Consider the following 20,277-nt stretch of genomic DNA (forward strand, 5'->3'; position numbering starts at 1 on the left):
ATAATTGATGCATTATTTGATAAAATCAACCAAATTCAGTAGACTTAACCAATTATATATATATATATATATATATATATATATATATATATGTGTGTGTGTGGATGTGTGTACACATATTCATATATAATCAATGTTGAAGCAGATTATCACTATCTATAAATAATTATAATATAATATAATAAATTTAATAAAATTGCATTATAAAATATTACGTTATTTCTAATAATATTTATGAGTTTTGGTTTTTACTACAGAAAATTAATTATTAAAAAATTAATTATTATATTTTACTTCATTACTCATTACTGATTAAATTTAATCAATTATTTAATCAGTATTTTTTCAATCACAGCAAAGATCAAATAAATAAAAGTAGCAAACCTTGTCTTGTCTCAATCCTAAAAAGATATTTCTAATTTTAAATTTCAAGTTGTGAAATTATTTCTATACCTTCACAACTTGAAATTTAAAATTAAATATTTATAAAAAAATTAATATACATTATGAATAAGTAAAATTAGATATAAACATAAACTATTAAACATATTTTCAAATAAAATAAACTATTATTTATTATAAACTATAAAAGTATAAAGTATAAATAAAATAAACTTATATGAAAATAACTAATTCTTTCCAATCGTTCCCTTTTTTATAATTGTAAATATTTTCAATATCCATATTTATATAGATATAGACAGATAGATTGATATAGATATGAAAGCATTGTTAGATATTCCACGTTTCATATTCTTATATATTTCGTTTCGTGCTTCATTGTCGCACAACTAAAATTTTTGTTTATTTCGGTTTCTATGGGAATTTCCAAACCAAAGTTTCACAACGATGCGTAAAAATTTTTGAACGTTTATTTATAGTCAAGGTCAATTATTAAATGGATATATCCATAATTAAAAATCAAAAAGGATGGATTTTTAAGGATTTTTTAAAAATCCTATCGTGTGATACTTTGCTTTTCGCCTTGAGTCGTTGTATGTTAAAATGGCTGCCGTCGAGTCGGTAACGAAACGGTATGCCTGCGTTAGTCAGAAAACCATCGCGATAGATGAGAACGGCGGCAGTGAGAAACAGATTAAAAATCACAGGGGGCAGAACGAAGTTCTGTTTTACTTTCACCAAAACATCAAAGGTTTAGATTCCTAACCACGAACAACGACTTTAGCTCTCATACACGTATGAAATTCACGCAGTACCGTCAGCAATTTTGGCGGGCAGCTAAATCTACCCAAGATCATTCACAAAAAGTTTCTGTGACCGTGTCGAAAGCCTTCGTCAGGTCGATGAAGGCCAGAAAAAGATCCTGGTTCTGTTTACGACACTTTTCCACATTGCGTTTCTGGAATGACAACATCAACAATGTGTTTTTGAAATCGTTTTAACATGACAGGAGCCAAAATCTTGCCAGCGATGGTTACCACACGATTGTCTATCGCCCTTCTTTTTGTAGATGGTCACGATGTTTGCATCCTTTCCTTGCTGTGATACTATGCCAGTGGTCCACAAACGAAAAATAAATTATGCAGCCGCTGACTTAGACAAAAACCACCTTATTTTTATATTTCTGTGGAAATGCCGTCTAGTTCTGCTGTTTTGTTATTTTTCATTTCCTTGACGGCTGACAAAACCTCATCGAGTGCAGGAGGGCTATCAAGTTCAGCAACAACCGGGAGTTTCGGAAGGACTTCTATAAATGACGCAGTTCAACAAATTACTAAAGTGCTCGGCCCAGCGTGACACGATTCCCTCAAAGTCTCTGATCAATGCCAGACCATCTTTTGACTTAATTGGATGAAGAGAGTGCTGGGCTGGTCCATAAACAGACTTGAGAGAATAAAAAAATCTTTGCGTATTATTTGTATTTGCTAATCTCTGTAGTTTCCTAGCTTTTTTCGTCCACCAATCGTTTTCCAGGCAGTGCAACACTTGCCAAACCTTTGTAAGTCTGTATTGCTGAGCCTATTTTTATGGACTTTGTTTTTAGTTTGCAAAAGATTAAGAATGCCTGGTCGATTCTCATCAAACCAGTCCTGATGCTTTCTTGCGAAAAACCCTAGAATCTTTGTAGCTGTTGACAGTATGAAGGAGCTGATTTTTTTTCCAAATTTATTTGACAAAAAAAAAGTCAGGAGATCAAAAAAGTAACAAAAGTACTTGTGAAGACCACCATGACTAAAATCAAACAAAAAATTACAATAATAGACTAATAATAATACATTCACAAAATTAAATACATTTAACAACCACGTCGATAAACAAATACATTGCATAAAAGAAGTAAAATAAAGTACTGAATCACAAAACAAAATGAAGGTCATACATAAACACAGTCAATTAGCACGTCCATATGTCATCACAGCGTCTTTTGCTCATTGCTTAAATCCCTTCAAAGGCAGATGTGATTGACTATCCATGGCCAAATCATTCTATAATTTTGTACCCCTTATTATCCAGCTACGTTGGTAGGTGGAAGTTGTAAATTTTTTTAACAATTGACCACGTTGCCTGGTAGTTGTCCGAACCCTATGAAAAAAATTTAACTGCTCATAATCTTTATTAATAAGTATTTTATAAACAAATACCAGCAGAATAATATTATGTAATTGTTCTATTCTAAGAATTTGATGGTTACGAAACACGTCATCAATATGATCGCGAAAGTTCAAAGAAAAAATTATTCGCATAAAACATTTTTGCATCACTAAAACTTTATTGATCCAATATTTACTGGCGGATCCCCAAAACACATTTCCATATAACAAATGTGGATAAAAAAAAGAATAATAAAGTAAGATCATTGACTTGACATTCAACCTGTCTCTCACTCTAAACAGAATCCCAACCGCACGGTACAGCCTATGGACATTCCATTTCAGTTTGTATAACAATTCCCAAAAATTTTACCGAATGAACCAGTGGAAGAGATATGCCCTAGATAATCTGCTCCAAGCCACTCAGGGGCACTTTGTTCGTTTTTATCGAGGGACCAAAGATGACATAACAAGACTTGGATATGTTCACAGTCAGCCGATTGGACAAAAACCAATCATAAATCACACTAAGCTGGCTATTCATCTCCGTGAATAAGTCAAGCAGGCTCTTACCTGACAAAAAATACTGGTATCGTCAGCAAATAACATCACAGTGCATCTATCAGATACAGAAAAGATAACGTTCACAAATATTATAAACAACAAAGGTCCCAATATGAAACCCTGAGGGACACTTAAAGGGGATGACACAACATTGTCAATAGAAACATACTGACTACGATCAGTTAAATAAGATCTCAACCAATCAAGAACAATTTTACGAAACCCATATTTAACAATTTTCAAAGCAGAATTTCATGGTCAATCACATCAAAAGCCTTTTTCAGGTCGAAAAAAACACCTATGCTGAAATTTTCTTTATCAATGTTTTCCAAAAGAGACAAGTGCAACTCTGCAATGGCTTTCTCAGTAGAGGACTTCGGAACAAAACCGTATTGGTGTTTATTAATCACATTATGTTCAATTAAAAAACTCCACATTCTATTGAACATTAATTTTTCAAATATTTTAGAAAATACCGGTAATATTGAAATTGGTCGGTAGTTACCAAACATAGCCGGGTCGCCACTTTTGAAAATTGATAAAACCTTGGCTATTTTTAAAACAGACGGAAATATACCCGTTTTAACAGACTCATTAAACAAAAAAGAGATGTGACCAGCTATCTGACAAACAGTGCTTCTCAAAATCTTGGTTGACAAGAAATTACCATCAAAACTATTTTTTGACTTTAATTGGTTGACTACAGTTATAACCTTTTCAGATGTTGATTCACGTGGAACGAATGTTGGATAATTCTCAATTCGTAAGAAAGTAAAAATTTCGTTGAATTTTAAACATTAATGACCATTCATCGGTCACTGAAGGTACATCAGTAGATTGCTGAGCTTTCCAAAAACACTGGACAGCTCAGTTTGTTGTGTACGTTTAGAAAACTCTTCCTGAAGTTTTTCTTGCATTATCAGATTTTGGCAAGTTCTAATGTTCGGCTTTTTACCAGATCCCTGTCTTCGAGTTGGTGGAGTAAGTTTAATTGCAAATTTGGATACAAGACGATGATCAGTCTAATACTCTGCGCCTCTCATAACTCGTGTATGATTGACGTCGGCAACATCGCGTTGTCTGGCTATGATATAGTTCAAAAGAGGCCAGTGCTTGGATGCTTGGACTGTGGATGCATCCAGATAGTTTTTTTTGATTACGCTGCTGGAAAAGGGTGTTAGTGATGACTAATTCGAATTCCACACAAAGATTGAGGAGTCTGAATCTGTTACTGTTTGCGCTTCAACCACTGCGTTGAAATCACCAAAAACTACAATTTTGTCATCTTTATGTATTCTCTGAAGGGTGGTACGAAGGCAATCGTAAAACATATCTTTTACCAATTCTTCTGCGTTAAGAGTTGGGGCATAAGCACTTATGATAGTCATGTGACGATTTTTTGCAAGCGGAATGCGCATGAACATAAGTCTTTTGGTAACTTAAGTCTCAGTAATGTTTTTGAGTAAGTTTGTACGGACAGCAAAACCAACACCATGAATCCGCGCATCGTTGCCTGATAAAACCCTCCAAAAGAATGTGTATCCTACCTTCACTTCAACCAGAGATCCTTCGTCCGGCAGACGGGTTTCAGACAGTGCAACAATGTTGATTTGATATCTGCCTAGCTCGAAGTAATAAGTACGGTGCGCTGCGCAGGTCGTTTCGTAATAGTTCGGTCCAAAAGCGTTCGTACGTTTCAGGTCGCAAATTGAATAGGTTCACAAGTCAATATTTGTTTTTTACCACTAAGGAAGATGCCCAATGAGCGCGGTTACCCATTTGGGAAAAGGTCGGGAACGAGCAATTTTAGGCCACCTTTTTTAAGCCCCTCCTTGTTTAAGGTGAGCAGTGTGAGTCATAAATAGGGCTGCTCAGTCATCCTGGAAGCCGCCAAAGAGATTTGTCATTCCCGGTTCTAAGTCTCAACGACCAACACTCCAGAACTGCCTGCGTGCAACACAGATTAGAGGCATCTAATTCCATCCTGAATCTACCTCCGACACCTGTGTAACCATCGGCGCAGGTCTTTAAGAGGTCTGGTCTACTGTCACCGGTAATAGTGCGCAAAACAGACGCAGGAGAATTTTAACGTGAAAAAAAGTCGCGAAAGCCTTCGGTTCACAAAACTTTGTTGCAACCATCTAAACCCAGTGGCATGGACAGTCTCCAAAAAAACTAGAAAAAACTGCAACTGCAGAGGCCTACCATTTGATTCTAGATGATGAATGCCGTTTTGACGCGTGGTCTCAACGCAGGTTTGCGATCAAAGCTCCTTCCACCCAGATTTTGTTATCGGAGTGTGCCTTCTCCGAGTTTTGAAATCAGAGTTAACCCGGGTCATCTGGTTTAAGCGCCAAAAACCCCGTTTTGGCCTCTTCTGCTGTTAGGTTGAAGAGCGACGAGGACACCAGTAACTGGACTTTACGAACAAAGCCTGTGTCAAAAGGGCATTTCCCGAGATTTATAACTGCACAGCTAACCAATGCAATGCAGCCCCTGGGACCCATACTCCATTTTCTCCATTTCATTAAATATATATGTAAATAATATTATACATATATATATATATAAAGTCGACATATATACATATATACATATATATATACATATATATATATATATATATGTATATATATATATATATGCAGTAATTTATGAAATATACCGAATTTTTAGCGTTGGATAGTTTTCATTACATTTCTCAATATTTCTAACCAAAATTCTTGTCGTCATTAGTTAGTACAGATAAAGACACTGATGAAAGTAACATTGACCAAAGCGCTATCAAAGAGCAAATAAACAATACCAATAAAATTACCATAATATAACATAACACCGAAGCAATAAAACATAACACCAAAGTAATTAGCCCAAACAAAGAAACCATATTAATTAATAAAGAAAACAGTAAAATTAGCACAGTTACTAATAACAATAAATGCTAATCACAGGACCTAAGGCCTGGGTTATACAAATTTCCTATATTAACTGGAACAAATGCTGAAGATGAGTAAAAAATCGAAATATATCCAGGATGTACAACAGCGCTCCCTAGTCAATTTTACAAACAGATGGGTCTTGAAATCCGCTCTAAATTTTTCAAGTGATGGAGAAAAAGTTAGAAAAGTAGGTAGAAATTTCCAGAGAAAAGGGCCAGAAAAAGCAAACTCGGATTTAGCATAAAAGTTAAGAGTTAACACGAGTTAAGAAAAAGTGAGTTTAAGAAAACGATTGTAAATCGGAGCATTTAGGTTTAATAATATATCTATTAAATACTTAAGAAATAATTTTTATTGAGACTTAATTAATTAGCAGATCTTATAAATTATTTTATATTTTATAGGTAACCAATGCAAAAGAATAAGATTAGCAGATATATGAGAAAAGATAAGGGCAAACGAGCACCCGATTTAAAAGCTTTATTTAAAAAATAGAGTGTAGAATCAGGAAGACCAGAGTAGAGCAAGTTACAATAATCAATCCTGGATTGAAGAAACAAATAGGAGAAGAGTGAAGTGTATGAACTTTTAGAAACACTATTAATCTGAGAAGAAAGAGACGTGCTAGAATTCAGAAACAAAGCCTAAACTAAGTAATTTTTGAGAAACATTAAGAGTTTTAGAATCAGGTAAAATAATGGTAAAAATACTAATAAAGTGTTTAGATTTATTAAAGCGTATCAATTCAAACTTAGTTTAACATACATAAAGTTACACCACGTGATAATAGAAGAGAAATTATGAATTAAGGGTTGAGACTGTTGTTCATACACTTTCGGCTAAAAATGCAGTGATGTTTTTCAATAATTTTATAAATAACAAACCAAAAGCTTTTTTTTACAATTTTATTGTTATTATTCATTGCCTGAATCATCACCTTCCGGGCCACTCATCAGTTTGTTGATCGTTAGCCATTGAAAACATTGGAATCATGTGACTGAACGCGGTTTGGTTTCAATTCCAGGAAGGAGTGAGATAAGGAGAAGAAAAGTGAGAAGAAGAGAAACTTCAGAAAAGAATTTTTGTGTATTATTTGTTAACAACTGTCTGATCATAAATTATAATCACAAAATTTTGAGGTATTTAAAGATATTATTTGTGTATTTGTGTAAAAGTTTTTTTACAGATTTAATTAATAAGCTACATTTTGAATTTCAATAACACCTGAAACAAAATAAAAATACTTTCATGTTTTCTATATAATACAACCATGGATAAAAATATATATATCCATGAATACAACAACAATACAAATTTTCGAAACAATACAACAAAAACAAAAGAAGTTTTCTAAAGTCGTTACGAAAAATTTTGATAAAACTATTAAAATTTAATATTTGATGGACACAAGTCTTGTATTCCATGGTGAACCTGGTATAATATAGGACTTTTTTCGTTCGATAAAAAAAGACTACAATTTGTATGATGTTCAGGCGAATGTAAAACTACTTATGAACTACAAGTTCATCTGATGCATTACTAATTCTACAGCCATTTTTCATATGGTTCCTTATTCACTTGGTGCACTGTTTTTCTAATGAACTGTTCTTTCAGTGTTTTTCATCTGGCGCATTGATTGATTAATGTAGCGTTGTTCACTGTGGTATTGTTTTCCAAACAAAAAGTTTTTTCATAAACATAACTAATTTAATTTTTGAAATTAGCACACCGGTAAAGAAGACATTCAAACGAAACAGTCTATTTTTTAATTTTTCAGTAGATCCATGTAATAAAATACTAAATATTATTATATTGAAAACAAAATGTGTTATTGTCCGCTTAAAAAATGAGATGTACTTTTTTATAGTTCTGTGTTGTGCGGTGTGTCGTACTCTGCTGATGATTCTCTCCAACGACGATGATTCAGAAGAATTTTCACAACATCTACGATTAATTAAAGGCAGCATATATAGATATATAGTTTTGTGCATTTACATGTGATCAGCATGGTGCGGCAGTCAATTATGTTAAGACATGTTTCTCGTTCGAACTGCTGCATAAATTAATGCATCGCTAGTGGTGGGTTTTTGGGTTTTCTAAGTTTCTCTATTTTCATAATTCTTTTTTCGTTTAATACTGTTGATAGTGTTTTCTGTATTATTACGTGTTGCTCTTTATTTGCATTTGTTGGTACGAACTTCTGCTACTAACAAGACACCTTGTTGTGAGTTAAAATAAATAAAACAAACACAATTCAGGCGTAATATAATATTATCTTTATTCCCACGTGAATCTCGAACCGTTTCGTTTACAAGCTATCAGGAAAAAGGGTAGAAATCGAGAGAGAAGCAAAGACATAAAAATTAACATAGATTAAGTAACATTGAAATTGCAATAATCTTTAATAATAATTTATATGTGATATAGTTAATAAATGAATGTTTGATCCCTACACATTCATCGTTGAACTGCATACAAAATTTTATTATTGAAAAGGGAAAACTACCATATTTTTATTAATTTGCATAATAGATGAAAAGATTAAACATTAAACAAAGGTATATGATTATTGTTTATTAATCTAAGTGTCTGATTAAATTAAATTGAATATTAAATTGAATTATTAAATTTTATTTTTTTAAAATTAAATTGCACGTTAAATTACATTGTTCTTAATTTAAGTAATTGTTATATACAAATTTAGAAACTGGACATTTTGTTTCGCCGAAACTTTTTTAAAATGGTAGCATATTTCTAACATGCTTCGAATCAAAAAACTAATAAAACAAAGCAGACGATAATTTATTAGCAAAATATTTATTTACAACTTGAAAAAATTCACAGTGGACGTTAGAGGAAAGGTGGTGTGATCCTGTCGTCTGCAGTAAGATCCGAGACACTGCAGGATTAAAATTTAAAAGACATACATTTTTATTTTTAACTCATTAATTGTTTTATCATCTAATAAAATAGGAATGTATCGATAAGTTTGAATTGGATTCAATAAAGTAAATAATTTGTTCAACGTTGACAAACACTGAGCCGCTAGCGAATAATCCTTCCTCAATTTCTAATGAATGTTTGTGTTAAAAAGCGTCCATACGGAAGTCGCACGATGTGTATAGGCACCTGTACGTAACGCTAAGCAAGGAGCTTGTAGCCTGATTTTTGCACAAATGGCAGTCGGTCGGACAAAGCCAGTACGCACGTGAAACTGAAATTTGAGTTAACTCGACGAAGCCTGAAAAATATGACGAGCGATTTGTCTAGCTTATGAGAAATTGAAAATTAAACCATCACCACATTCAACAATTTTTGTAAAATTAGTTTTTATAAAATAAATTACCATTGAAACAAAACTGACGTCACAGACCTTGACATTATTAGCAGAGATATTTGCCAGAACATATTTGACACTCATTCCGACAATGTAGTTGAAATGGTGCCAGGTGGTTCCAACATTAGCATAGATGATCGAGACTTGAAGTCCTGATATCATGTTCTCGCACACCGATCCTGTTTTCTATCAACAAATATATTTCATTGAGTGAATTTATCATTTATCGTGCACTGTTGATTTTAATGACACGTGAAACACCACGCTCATACAGAAGCATTTTTTTAAATTTCTACAAAAAATAAACGGAATAAATTTTAAATATTAAATCTCCGTAGATGGTCCCCCAAAAAAACTTGCTCCATGTTTTGCGTACATTTTGTTTCGGAGGAAGATCATCGTAAATGACTGGGACCCAGTGGGAAGCATTGCAAAATGATTTTGTAGCGTTGCCGACGGAACTGACGTACCTTGCTGGAGAGGAGCCAATCAACAAGTCGGTGATGTTCACACGCATTGCTTCACACAATTCAGGACTGCCTTCTGTCAAACTGTACGTGTCGTGTTTTTGTTGTGTAATAATAATAATATTAATACGGAAATTTGCACGATGCTTCAGAGGCGCCCGGAGCCCGCATCCGCGATCAAATGTTTTTTCAGCATTCTCTTAAAAGCCGACAGTGACGTGCTACTTCTAAGCTCCGCTGGCAGACCGTTCCACAAACGCGGAGCTGCATGACGGAAACAGCGACCCGCAAAATGTGACTTTGCTATTTGAATGTTTGAAAAGAAGGAAGATGAAGGACCTAAGTTTTATCATGTTTATGGCGTGATATTACATTGAAAAGATAAATGGGGGACCGTGACCTTAAGACCTTGAACGTAGTGATAGTGATTATGTTAGAAATTTGCTGCTGTACTGGAAATCAGTGCAATGTTCTGAGGAGCTCCGATGAGTTTGTGTTAAGTTTTAAGTTTTATATTAAAACATTATGATTTATAATATACATTTATTTTTCTTTGGACCAAATGTTCTTTGCTTTGTATGTAACTTCACTTTTTCCTTTTCTGTTGATCCGGTGGATAATAAACAAGTCGAGAACGTTGCTTGGTTTATTTCTCTTCTTTTAATGTCTTTCAATATTATATCAATTAATTAAACGATCTACGTAACAAGAAATTTAACAGTCTGAAGGCGCAAAAAATTAATCTTCTTCCTGCCAAGAACCAGTAGGGTAGACCTATCTTGAATCGACTGCAATTTTTTAGTCAAAGACTTGAAAGCGTTATGAAGGAGCGAGTTGCAAGAGTCAAGTCGAGATAAGATTAAACAAAGAACAGTGTCGAGGCAATCTCGGTCGTTATAAGATGCCTGATGCGCGAAATGACAGGTAAGTAGTAATTGCATGCTCTCAGAACGCTGGTGACGTGCCTGTGAATAATGAGGTGTTTGTCAAAATTTATCCCAACAAGGCTGATAAGCCAGCAATATTAATTAAAATTGGTGATGCTTGAAAATTTTTGATTGAGCTGCTTGGGTACAAATAAACAGGTCTCCAGATTTATGAGGGTTTAGTGCAAAGGTTCGATGTTTGGAAAGGGATTTTACGACATATTAACAAAAAAATACGCCATGCTGCTTGATAAGATTATTGATAGGGGAAACGTAGACTGTGAACAGAATCAGACCACACCGAAATCGACTGCAGCAACCGGCAAGGCGTGGTCGCAAAGCTTGACAAATTGAGACCTACCCTGCTGATACGAGTCCAACCAGAACATACAAGTCCACCAACACCAAATTCAGAGTGAAAAATTTAAGCAGGATACCATGCTTGTATATTACGTCGGATGTGTGTGCATCTATTCGTATCATGTGTGTATCATATTAGTATCATATGTGTGTGTTGTATTCGTGTCGCAAATGTGCGTTTTTGTGTTTGTTTCGTGTGTGTTAGTGTCGTGTGTTTATATGTTTGTGCCGTGTTTTTATCGTCTGCGCGGTGTTTGTGCCGTGTTTGTGTGTATATTTGTGTCGTGTGTGTGCGTGTGTTGGTGTTGCCTGTGGAAAAAGAGAAACTCTACACAAACCTGTGAAAATATAAATGAAAATTTGTAACACATTTATCATTATAATAATGTATAGTAAGTAATATCAATTAAAATGACTGATGTTTATTGCACGACGTATTCTATTAATATTCAGTGTGATTTCATAGTTAGGAGTTTTCGAATGGCTCGTAAATTTTAAAGGTTTCGAAATTTCTTTCTATAGATTATGAGCATGAATGGATGTTGGCAAATATAAATAGATTGTGATGAGTCAGTTGAGGAAAGATTGTACGTTCATTCATGCAAATTATAAAGTCAGCATCTTAACTAGAATTGTGTATGTTGCTTGTCATGTTGTTGGGGTAAGTAAAATATGAAGTTGGTGATATAAGCTGTGTACAGAATTAATAAAGTGTTCAATAACAAGTCGTCGTTTCAAGCGGCCTTAAACCTGATGTACAGAAATGTTCAACCACTTGGCGTGAGACAACAATTGGACATGAGACATTACTCAAACTACAAACGTACATAAAAAGAATTAACATTGTTTACGTTGTTAATTAAATAAATTTAAGAAAATAATAACGAACTTGTATGAAAATATGCAGCCACTGTGCATGCCCACTCTGAATTTTATGGGCAACCTTTGGGAGTCCGTGGAACATTCACTCACTTCATCATCATACGGAGAGGATGATGATGAGGATGGCAGTGGTGGTGGTGATGATGATAAGAGTTGCGGTATCACAGCATCGCCACAGCTGAATGATTACAAGACAGTGATCAACATTATAAGAATCGTTATCAATTATGGATAATGAATTAAAGTGATTAGACCGAATTTATATCAAAACATGCAAATGTATTAACAAATTAGACAACAACAGTAACAACAGCAACAACCACAACAACAACAACACAACAGTGACATAAAAGCAGGTCGTTAAAGTAAAAGAAAACAACGCATCAAACGTTTAACATCGTAATTATCATAATTAATAACACGTACGCAAATCGTTGTTAACAAAACAAAGAAAATAACATGGGGCGTACGTAACATATGTAACAAAAGCGTCTATAGAAGGGGGAGGCGCGTTGCCTCCAGTTTAAACTACTAGGAGAAATATTTTTGAGTAAGCTCCGAATTATAACAAACCGCCTACGACCTACCAAGGCAAATGATGCGTTGGTGATGATGGCAGTAGCGAAAGATCTGCTTCAGACATTTATTATGATGAAATAATACTGCAAATTGTATTATCAAGTCTTTCTTGGAAGTCTTAGCTGTTGTGCAATCAATTATTATTCTAAAATTTTGACAAATGTTATATATATATATATATATATATATATATATATTATTTTTTCTGTTTAAAATTATGTTCGTTTTTCTTTACATTTAATAACCTAATGAGAGAAGTTTTGGTTGTCATCAAAAAACATCGTTAGTAACGTCAATGAGTTGTGTTCACGCTTTTTATTGCATGTTTAAATAATTCTAAAATGAAACTGAACCGAAAGTGAATTTTTCACCTCCAACATTCATGGAGGTAGGTAGAGACGCCCATAGGTAGTATGCAACATGTAACATAATTAACAGTAAGATACAACATAGCATAGTAACGTGTTGTTAACATCTCGTGTAATGTATTAATGTAACTAATATCATTTTAGTGAAGCATATAATATAAAATGCTTATTAGGACTAGCATTATGACCAAAATCATTTGCCACACAATTCTACTTTCACTCTAATTTGCCCTTTTAAAACTAAAAAAGAGCTTTATAAATTCTCCATCAGTAATAATAATAGTAACAATGATAATAATAGTAGTAGTAATAGTAGAAGTAGCAGTAGTAGTAGTAGTAGTAGTAATAGTAGTAGTAGTAGCAGTAGCAATAATAATAATAATAATAATAATAACAGTAATAATAACGAAAACGACATAACAGGATTACATGTCGTTAGATCCAGCTGACAGAATGACTAGGGAGTCGTCATCGTAACCAGGATTGCCGCTCCTGACAAGAGACGTCAGACTTTCATTTTCCTGTTAATATAGTTACCACAATCATCATCATGATTATTACATCGTTGTTGATAGACGCTTAAATCCGGCCGGGGCCGGATTCGGCCGGATTTTGGCCGGAGCTGGGGCCGAACTTTGGTGCATCCCTAATACACACACACACACACACACACGCACGCACACACACACACACACACACACACACACACACATATATATATATATATATATATTTGAAGAAATATACAATTATTAAAGAAAACCTTTCTGAAGAGAAGCACGTGATTTTGAGAAAAGGGAAAGGTTGTTTGGTTGTCGATATCATCCAGAGTTACGTTGATGTGCACCAATTCAATACCGTACGAGTTGTATCGCACCAAATAGACAACCTGCAAAGTAGTAGAAATGTACCAAACTGAGAATTTATTTATTTTATTTATTATTATCATTATTAGGTAAAATAGCACGGACTATAGCCCATTGCCAAACAAAACAGAAAAATCAAAAATCCAATACAAAAATACCTAAAGTTAAATCAAAAGTGTTTCTACTTGAAATTAACAAAACGATTTAATCGGACTCAGTTAAAATTAAATCGCCAAAAATATGACCTCAAAAACCAAAACCATAACAAGCAAAATGATGTGTCGATCAATCTATAAATCAAAATTATTTATACTATATATGTATATATATATATATATATATATATATATATATATATATATATATATATATATATATATATATATTAGGTGCCCATTAATTAACAAGACAAATAAAAATTATGTCAATACAAATGGACCAATATAAAAACAACAAAATTCATTAATAATTAGGTCGATAAATAAACTTGGAATCACCATAAAATACATCAACTGCTGATTTGAATCCAGACAGAGAGGTGGCATTTGCAATGATCGAATGCAGCTTGTTCCTTTCACCAACCACTCTATTTGCAAAAAAATTTAAGGCAGTCTTTATGGCTAGCACTTGTAGTTAGTTTAAAGTTGTGTCTTCTTGTGCGGTCTTCGTGTGAGAACAAACGTAGGGACTACAGCAGCAGGGATCAGACCATGAATTATTCTGAATAATAAAATGAGGTCAATTCTCCTACGTCTGTAAACTAGAGATGGCAGCTCCAGTTTCCTCAGCCGGTCTTCATATGAAAGGTTTCTGCAAGATTTTATTACTTGAGTTGCTCTTCTCTGTACCTTTTCTAATTCATCAATTAAGCCGACTCGGTATGGATTCTATGCCTAGACACCATATTCCAAGTTCGATCTCATCAACGACTTGTACAAAGTTACAAATGCCTCATCTGAAAGATACTTGAAATTTCTGGAAATTATACCTAACATGGAGTTCGCCTTGTGAACTATCTTCAAAACATGGCTAATGAAATTTAATTTGTCATCCACTATGACTCCGAGATCTGATACCTCCTCCACTATAGGCAGATGAACTTGTGATCCACTACTATCCAAAATAGTATATGGAAGACGCGATTTATTGGAGCATATTTCAACAATTGATATTTATCTGAATTTAGTTTTAATCTTCATTTATTAAACCAATCATTTAATTTTCCAATGTCACGCCGAAAACTATTTATATTCTCTTCACTCTTTATTACTCGATAGATTTTTGAATTATCTGCAAAACGCATAATGTTGTCGCAAACAGATGAACTGTCGTTTATGTAGATGAGAAATATCAAAGAGCTCAATACACCACCTTGAGGGACCCCACTTCGAACTGTTCTTGGCTCCGATAAAACATCATCCAATCTTACCCTAAAAGTTCTGTTGCTGAGAAAGTTTTCGATCCATTTTACTATTTTTATATTCACTCTATATTTTTTTAACTGAAATAGTAAACGACTATAAAAAACTTTGTCAAACGCTTTCTCCAAATCCATATAGATTACATTGTCCTCATGACCATGATCCACTCCTTCAGTTACATTGTCCACAAATTTCAAAAGTTGCAAAACTGCGGAACGACCAGGAATAAATCCAAACTGATCTTCTGAAAAGAGATCGTTATTCAAAAAAAATTTCATGATGTGGTCCTTTATCAAAGCTTCCATGATCTTGCAACAAATTGATGTGAGTGCCACCGGGCGATAATTTTTGGTTAAATCCTTTCTTCCCTTTTCATGTAACGGCACAACATGGCTTAGCCTCCAATCATCAAATACCACACCTTCGTCTAATCGTTGAAATAACCTGCATAGATAATTATCAATTGAACCTCGCATTTCCAATAAAACTTTGGGATGTATTTCATCTGGTCCAGCAGATTTACTAGTAATCAATTTACCAAGTTTTGCTGATACCATATCTTGATTTATCAACAAGTCTCCCATAACACAATTTTTAAATCTTGTACAGTCATCCTGATCAAAAAGTGCATCATCGTCATAGACTGAAGAGAAAAATTTAGCAAATCTTTCAACCTTTTCTTTAACATCAGTAATTATCATCCCCATCCCCACTTCTGAAAACGGATAACGAATTCATCATGTCTGGTTACTTTTTTCACATGATTCCAAAACAACGTTGGGTTATTTTTATATTCTTTAGCAATTCTATCTTGACATTGTCGTTTCAACTCCCTTGTAGATTTTTTTATTTTTTCTCTGATTGCCCGATACATTTCTAATTTATCCTCACCATATCTGTATATAGATCTTCAGATCAAATGTTTTTGTTTGATCAACTCTTTTAGTTCCATATTTATTTTAAATTTATTGTTATTATTCTTTCTCTTCTTTAGGACAAATTCATGTGTGAATGCAACCATTTTATCTCCCTTTTGCCTGTTTTATGGTTTACCTGACAGATCGGTTGCGATGCTTCAATCGGTGCAGAACAGAGCTGCTAAAATTGTTGCAGGCGTTGCTAAATTTGACTATGTCACTCTAATTTTGAGAAACCTATATGGACTTAATGTCGACAAAAGGATAATTTATAAAATCAGTATGGTAGTGTACAAGGCCTTAAATAGGTTTATACCAGAATATTTGACATGCAAGTTTCAGAAAAAAAATCAACGTTACGTATTGGAGCCATTTTGAGATCTGACGATGACAATTTGATGATTGTGCCTGTTTTTCGTTTGCAGACGGGAAAAAGAGATTTTGCAGTCTCTGGAACGATGGTATGGAACAGCTTGCTGGAGTCATTAAAAACAGATGGCTCAGGAATTAAAAACATCAGGAAATATTTTTAACGGCAATTTTTATCATTTCAAAAGGCAGTTGAAGACATTCATTTTTCAGCATTAGGTTCGAAATACTTGGAAAGCGCCTATGAAAACCTTTTAATAAGTGCTATATAAATCATCTAATAATAATAATAATAATAATTGATGTACTAACTTTCTTGACAACGTTGACACAAGTACCGTTAACATATACAGGGGATACATTGCATGTTGATGCATTCAGCGAAGTTCCTCCTAATTAAAAATTGTGATTAAAAAAAGAATAACAATAGGTTTTAAATTATAGAAAAACAATGAATAAAATGTAAAAAACAAAATGAAAATTGTGTTGAGCAAGTGGACTCAATCAATAACAAGCAAACTGCCTCCTTGAATCTGGCTCATTCTCCTCAGATCAATTGTGTTGCTAAAAGTTCTTACTTTCATCTACATTAAATAAAAACTTCTGTCAGTTTTTCACGATCTTACTCTTTTGGTACTTGTTTCTTTATTCGTTTTATCTAGGTTTGATTATTGTAACTCGCTCTACTATGGTCTTCCTGATTCTACACTCTTCCCTTTAAGTGAAGCTTCCAACTCTGCTGTTCGTCTGGTTGCTTGTGCCCCAATCTTTCCTCATATATCTCCAAATCTTGTTCTCTTGCTCTGGCTACCTTTAAAATATAGGATAATTTCTAAAATTTGCCCATTAATGTACAAGTCTCAATCTAAATTAATTCCTAATTACTTATCAGATATATATTAATTGAACCTTAACTCTCCGGTTTACAATCGTCTTCTAGTTCTCACTTTTTCTTAAATCGTGTTAAACACTCTTATGCTAAATCTGCGTTTGCTCTTCTAATCCTTTTCATTGGAACTTGCATTTAAATGATTTGAGCAACAACAACACAAAGCTGGGTATAACGTTGTTAAGATAGGATGTAACGTTTTCATAACAATGAAATGGAAACAGATGACCAACCTGCATTTAAATTTTTGCTGTTTGGTCGAATTTTGGTAGAATTGCATCGTGCTTTAAATTTTGTATGGGCACCTAGACTGGTAGCACTGGCTGAAAAACAACGTGACAATATTTTAAACAAGTTCAAACATCAATTCATACATAGCTGAGATGAATTTCATGTATCTGAAATAAAAAGTTATTTCATTTTTAAACTTCATTCCTTATAAAACTTGTAGCAGTTGTAAACGTTTATGAAGCATTTTAAACTAAGTGTGACCATAAAAATTGTTGTAGCTAAAAATAATTTTAATAACAATTAATTATTTAAAATATTTTTACATCGAAAAGCAAAATGTTTGAAACAAATCAATAGTCAGTCAGTGAACATTTAATAAAATATGATGTGACATGCACCGTCACACATTTGAACAATGAATAAACGCGAATTTCTGCAATCCTATCCTGCAATTGCATTTTATAAGCAAAGTGCTTATATAAACACTGCCTACATTACTATTCAACTTTATTTGTTTGTTTATAAACACAAACATCATCAGCATTTTTTACCATTTTCAAAATAAAAATTTTCATGTCACTGGATCAAACAAAGCTTTACCATTGGGTGTGTCGGTCAGTCATGATTTGGACGAATAATTGAATAATGAAAACTCTTTGAAAAGTGGAGGTGTGTTTGAATATGCGGTTGTTTTGGAATGTGTGTGTGTGTGTGTGTGTGTGTGTGTGTGTGTGTGTGTGTGTATGTGTGTGTGTGTGGGTATTTACGAATGTGTGGGTGTATCAGAATGTGTAGTGTATGAGGTGTGTGGAAATGTGTGGGTTTATGTGAATGCGTAAAAACAAATAAATAAATAAATTAAATAATATATGGATGTGTGGGAATTCGATGGTGAGTGGGAATGTGTATAAGAATATTAAGGTTTGTGGAGGTTTGTATACGTGTGAATATGTATAGGTGTGTGGATGTGTGTAGACGTGTGAAGGTGTGTGGATGTGTGTAGGCGTGTGTAGGTGTGTGAATGTGTGTAGGTGTGTTGTATTGTCTGTTGAATGAAAACGCTAACCGTTCCTGCTCCATTGTATGTTACCCTGTTCAAAATTTTATTTGGTTAAAAATTTTCAATAAATTTGTGTTTACGGTATGTTGTAACAAACTGGCAATGTACAATGTCTTAAGTTGTACATTTTTATAATTAGCTATAGAAATGTCAGCTTTTAAAATATACCCCATTGATTTTTAAAAAAAAAGTTGAAAAATCAACCCCCTAATGTACATATGCTATTCGAACGAAAATTTTCAGAACTTAAGCACGTTACAGGAGATTGAATAAAAAATTAATCAGAATAAACAATTACATCGTGTAATTATTAAAAAGTTAAAACAAATATACTTAATTCGTGATTAAATACAAAAAGATAAAATTAATAGAGAAAAGCAAAACGAGTACAGAACAGTGAATAAAAACAACCTCGATAAAAATTAGATTATCGTAATAGGAGGGCACCATCATCGAATTTCCATGAAAAATGCACGCTCGAAAGTTCTGTTGGTTGAGGAGGTCACTTGGGTGGAGGCAGGTGTTGTTGACGTCGTGCAGGTAAACTGGAGGTGCACGATGGTACGTCGATAATAATATTAACCAACCATCCATCGCTGTGACAGATTTATTATGCTTATTTATAATGCTTGTTTGTTTGCGATTTTTAAATTGCTTGATAACTGTTTGTTTCGTTTGCTTTGTGCACTCTTTAAACTAAAACGTAAAAACCAGTGTCGAAATCGTATAAAAAATATCTGACTCCGACCCATCAAAAAATTCCGATTTTGGGTAAAAATTTTCGACTCCTACCCACGACTCCGTCATAACCTTACCTTATTAGCACTACAAAGTAAAAATACTTAAAACCAGTAAATGTAATTGTTTTACCAGCAATTATTTTCAGTATTAAAGATGATTGCATATTGCTACACATATTTATTTTCTAAAAAACAGGATCTTACACATTTTTTTAGAAAAAAGTAAAAATTCTTTAAATTAATATCACCTTCCGGAGATGGAGTTGAATAAAAAACCGACTTCGACTCCGGCCCCTCAAAAGAGTTAAAACGCGTCAGACTAACAAATTAAAAATTTGTCATGAAATTCTAGATAATAAATATGTTATCATCAAAAAATCCACGATAATTGTGTAGATTTAATGAAATCTATTGAATCAACATGTGATAAGACGTTTACGACCCAACCAACACATCTCGTTCGCGTGTTTGATTGAATTTAACGAATTTGTTTATACTATCGGTGCAATGCTTGTGCACGATGTTTAAAATTGAAATAAATGAGCCGAAACCAAGTTTCATGAAAAATAAAAGTTGCTTGAATGTTTTTGTTTATGATGACCAAAGAAGAGACCTGCAGAAGAAGGGAGACATGTTGACGTCAGATGAGGCAGGGTGAACAAGTCAGGAAGGTTCGCATCTCTATTCAGCAGGAACATTGGATCACCACTCTGTACAATAACAGTAGAAAAAAATGAAGCAACTTATCTTTTAAAAGAAATTTCTATACTCAAGTTCGTAGATTTGAACAATAATGTCAATAAATATGAA

The 20,277-nt window shown here is 33.6% G+C and overlaps 2 protein-coding genes across 2 annotated transcripts; both read right to left on the reverse strand.

The window, feature by feature from the left end:
- Positions 1-8,876: 8,876 nt before the first annotated feature.
- On the reverse strand, positions 8,877-11,268 carry HELRODRAFT_162790 (hypothetical protein; the record flags this gene model as incomplete). The annotated part of the gene is made up of 5 exons (XM_009024891.1): positions 8,877-8,954; positions 9,429-9,578; positions 9,769-9,943; positions 10,106-10,198; positions 11,147-11,268. 5 exons carry the CDS (start codon positions 11,266-11,268, stop codon positions 8,877-8,879), a joined length of 618 nt encoding a protein of 205 aa, XP_009023139.1.
- Positions 11,269-13,399: 2,131 nt separating this feature from the next.
- HELRODRAFT_162791 (hypothetical protein) lies at positions 13,400-20,165 on the reverse strand (the record flags this gene model as incomplete). Its single annotated transcript, XM_009024892.1, has 6 exons — positions 13,400-13,495; positions 13,738-13,863; positions 16,860-16,939; positions 17,283-17,358; positions 19,139-19,272; positions 20,081-20,165. The coding sequence occupies 6 exons, from the start codon at positions 20,163-20,165 to the stop codon at positions 13,400-13,402; spliced, it is 597 nt and encodes a 198-aa protein (XP_009023140.1).
- Between the last annotated feature and the right edge of the window lie 112 nt (positions 20,166-20,277).

The sequence above is a fragment of the Helobdella robusta genome, assembly GCF_000326865.2.
Source record: "Helobdella robusta unplaced genomic scaffold HELROscaffold_4, whole genome shotgun sequence".
NCBI lineage: Eukaryota > Metazoa > Annelida > Clitellata > Rhynchobdellida > Glossiphoniidae > Helobdella > Helobdella robusta.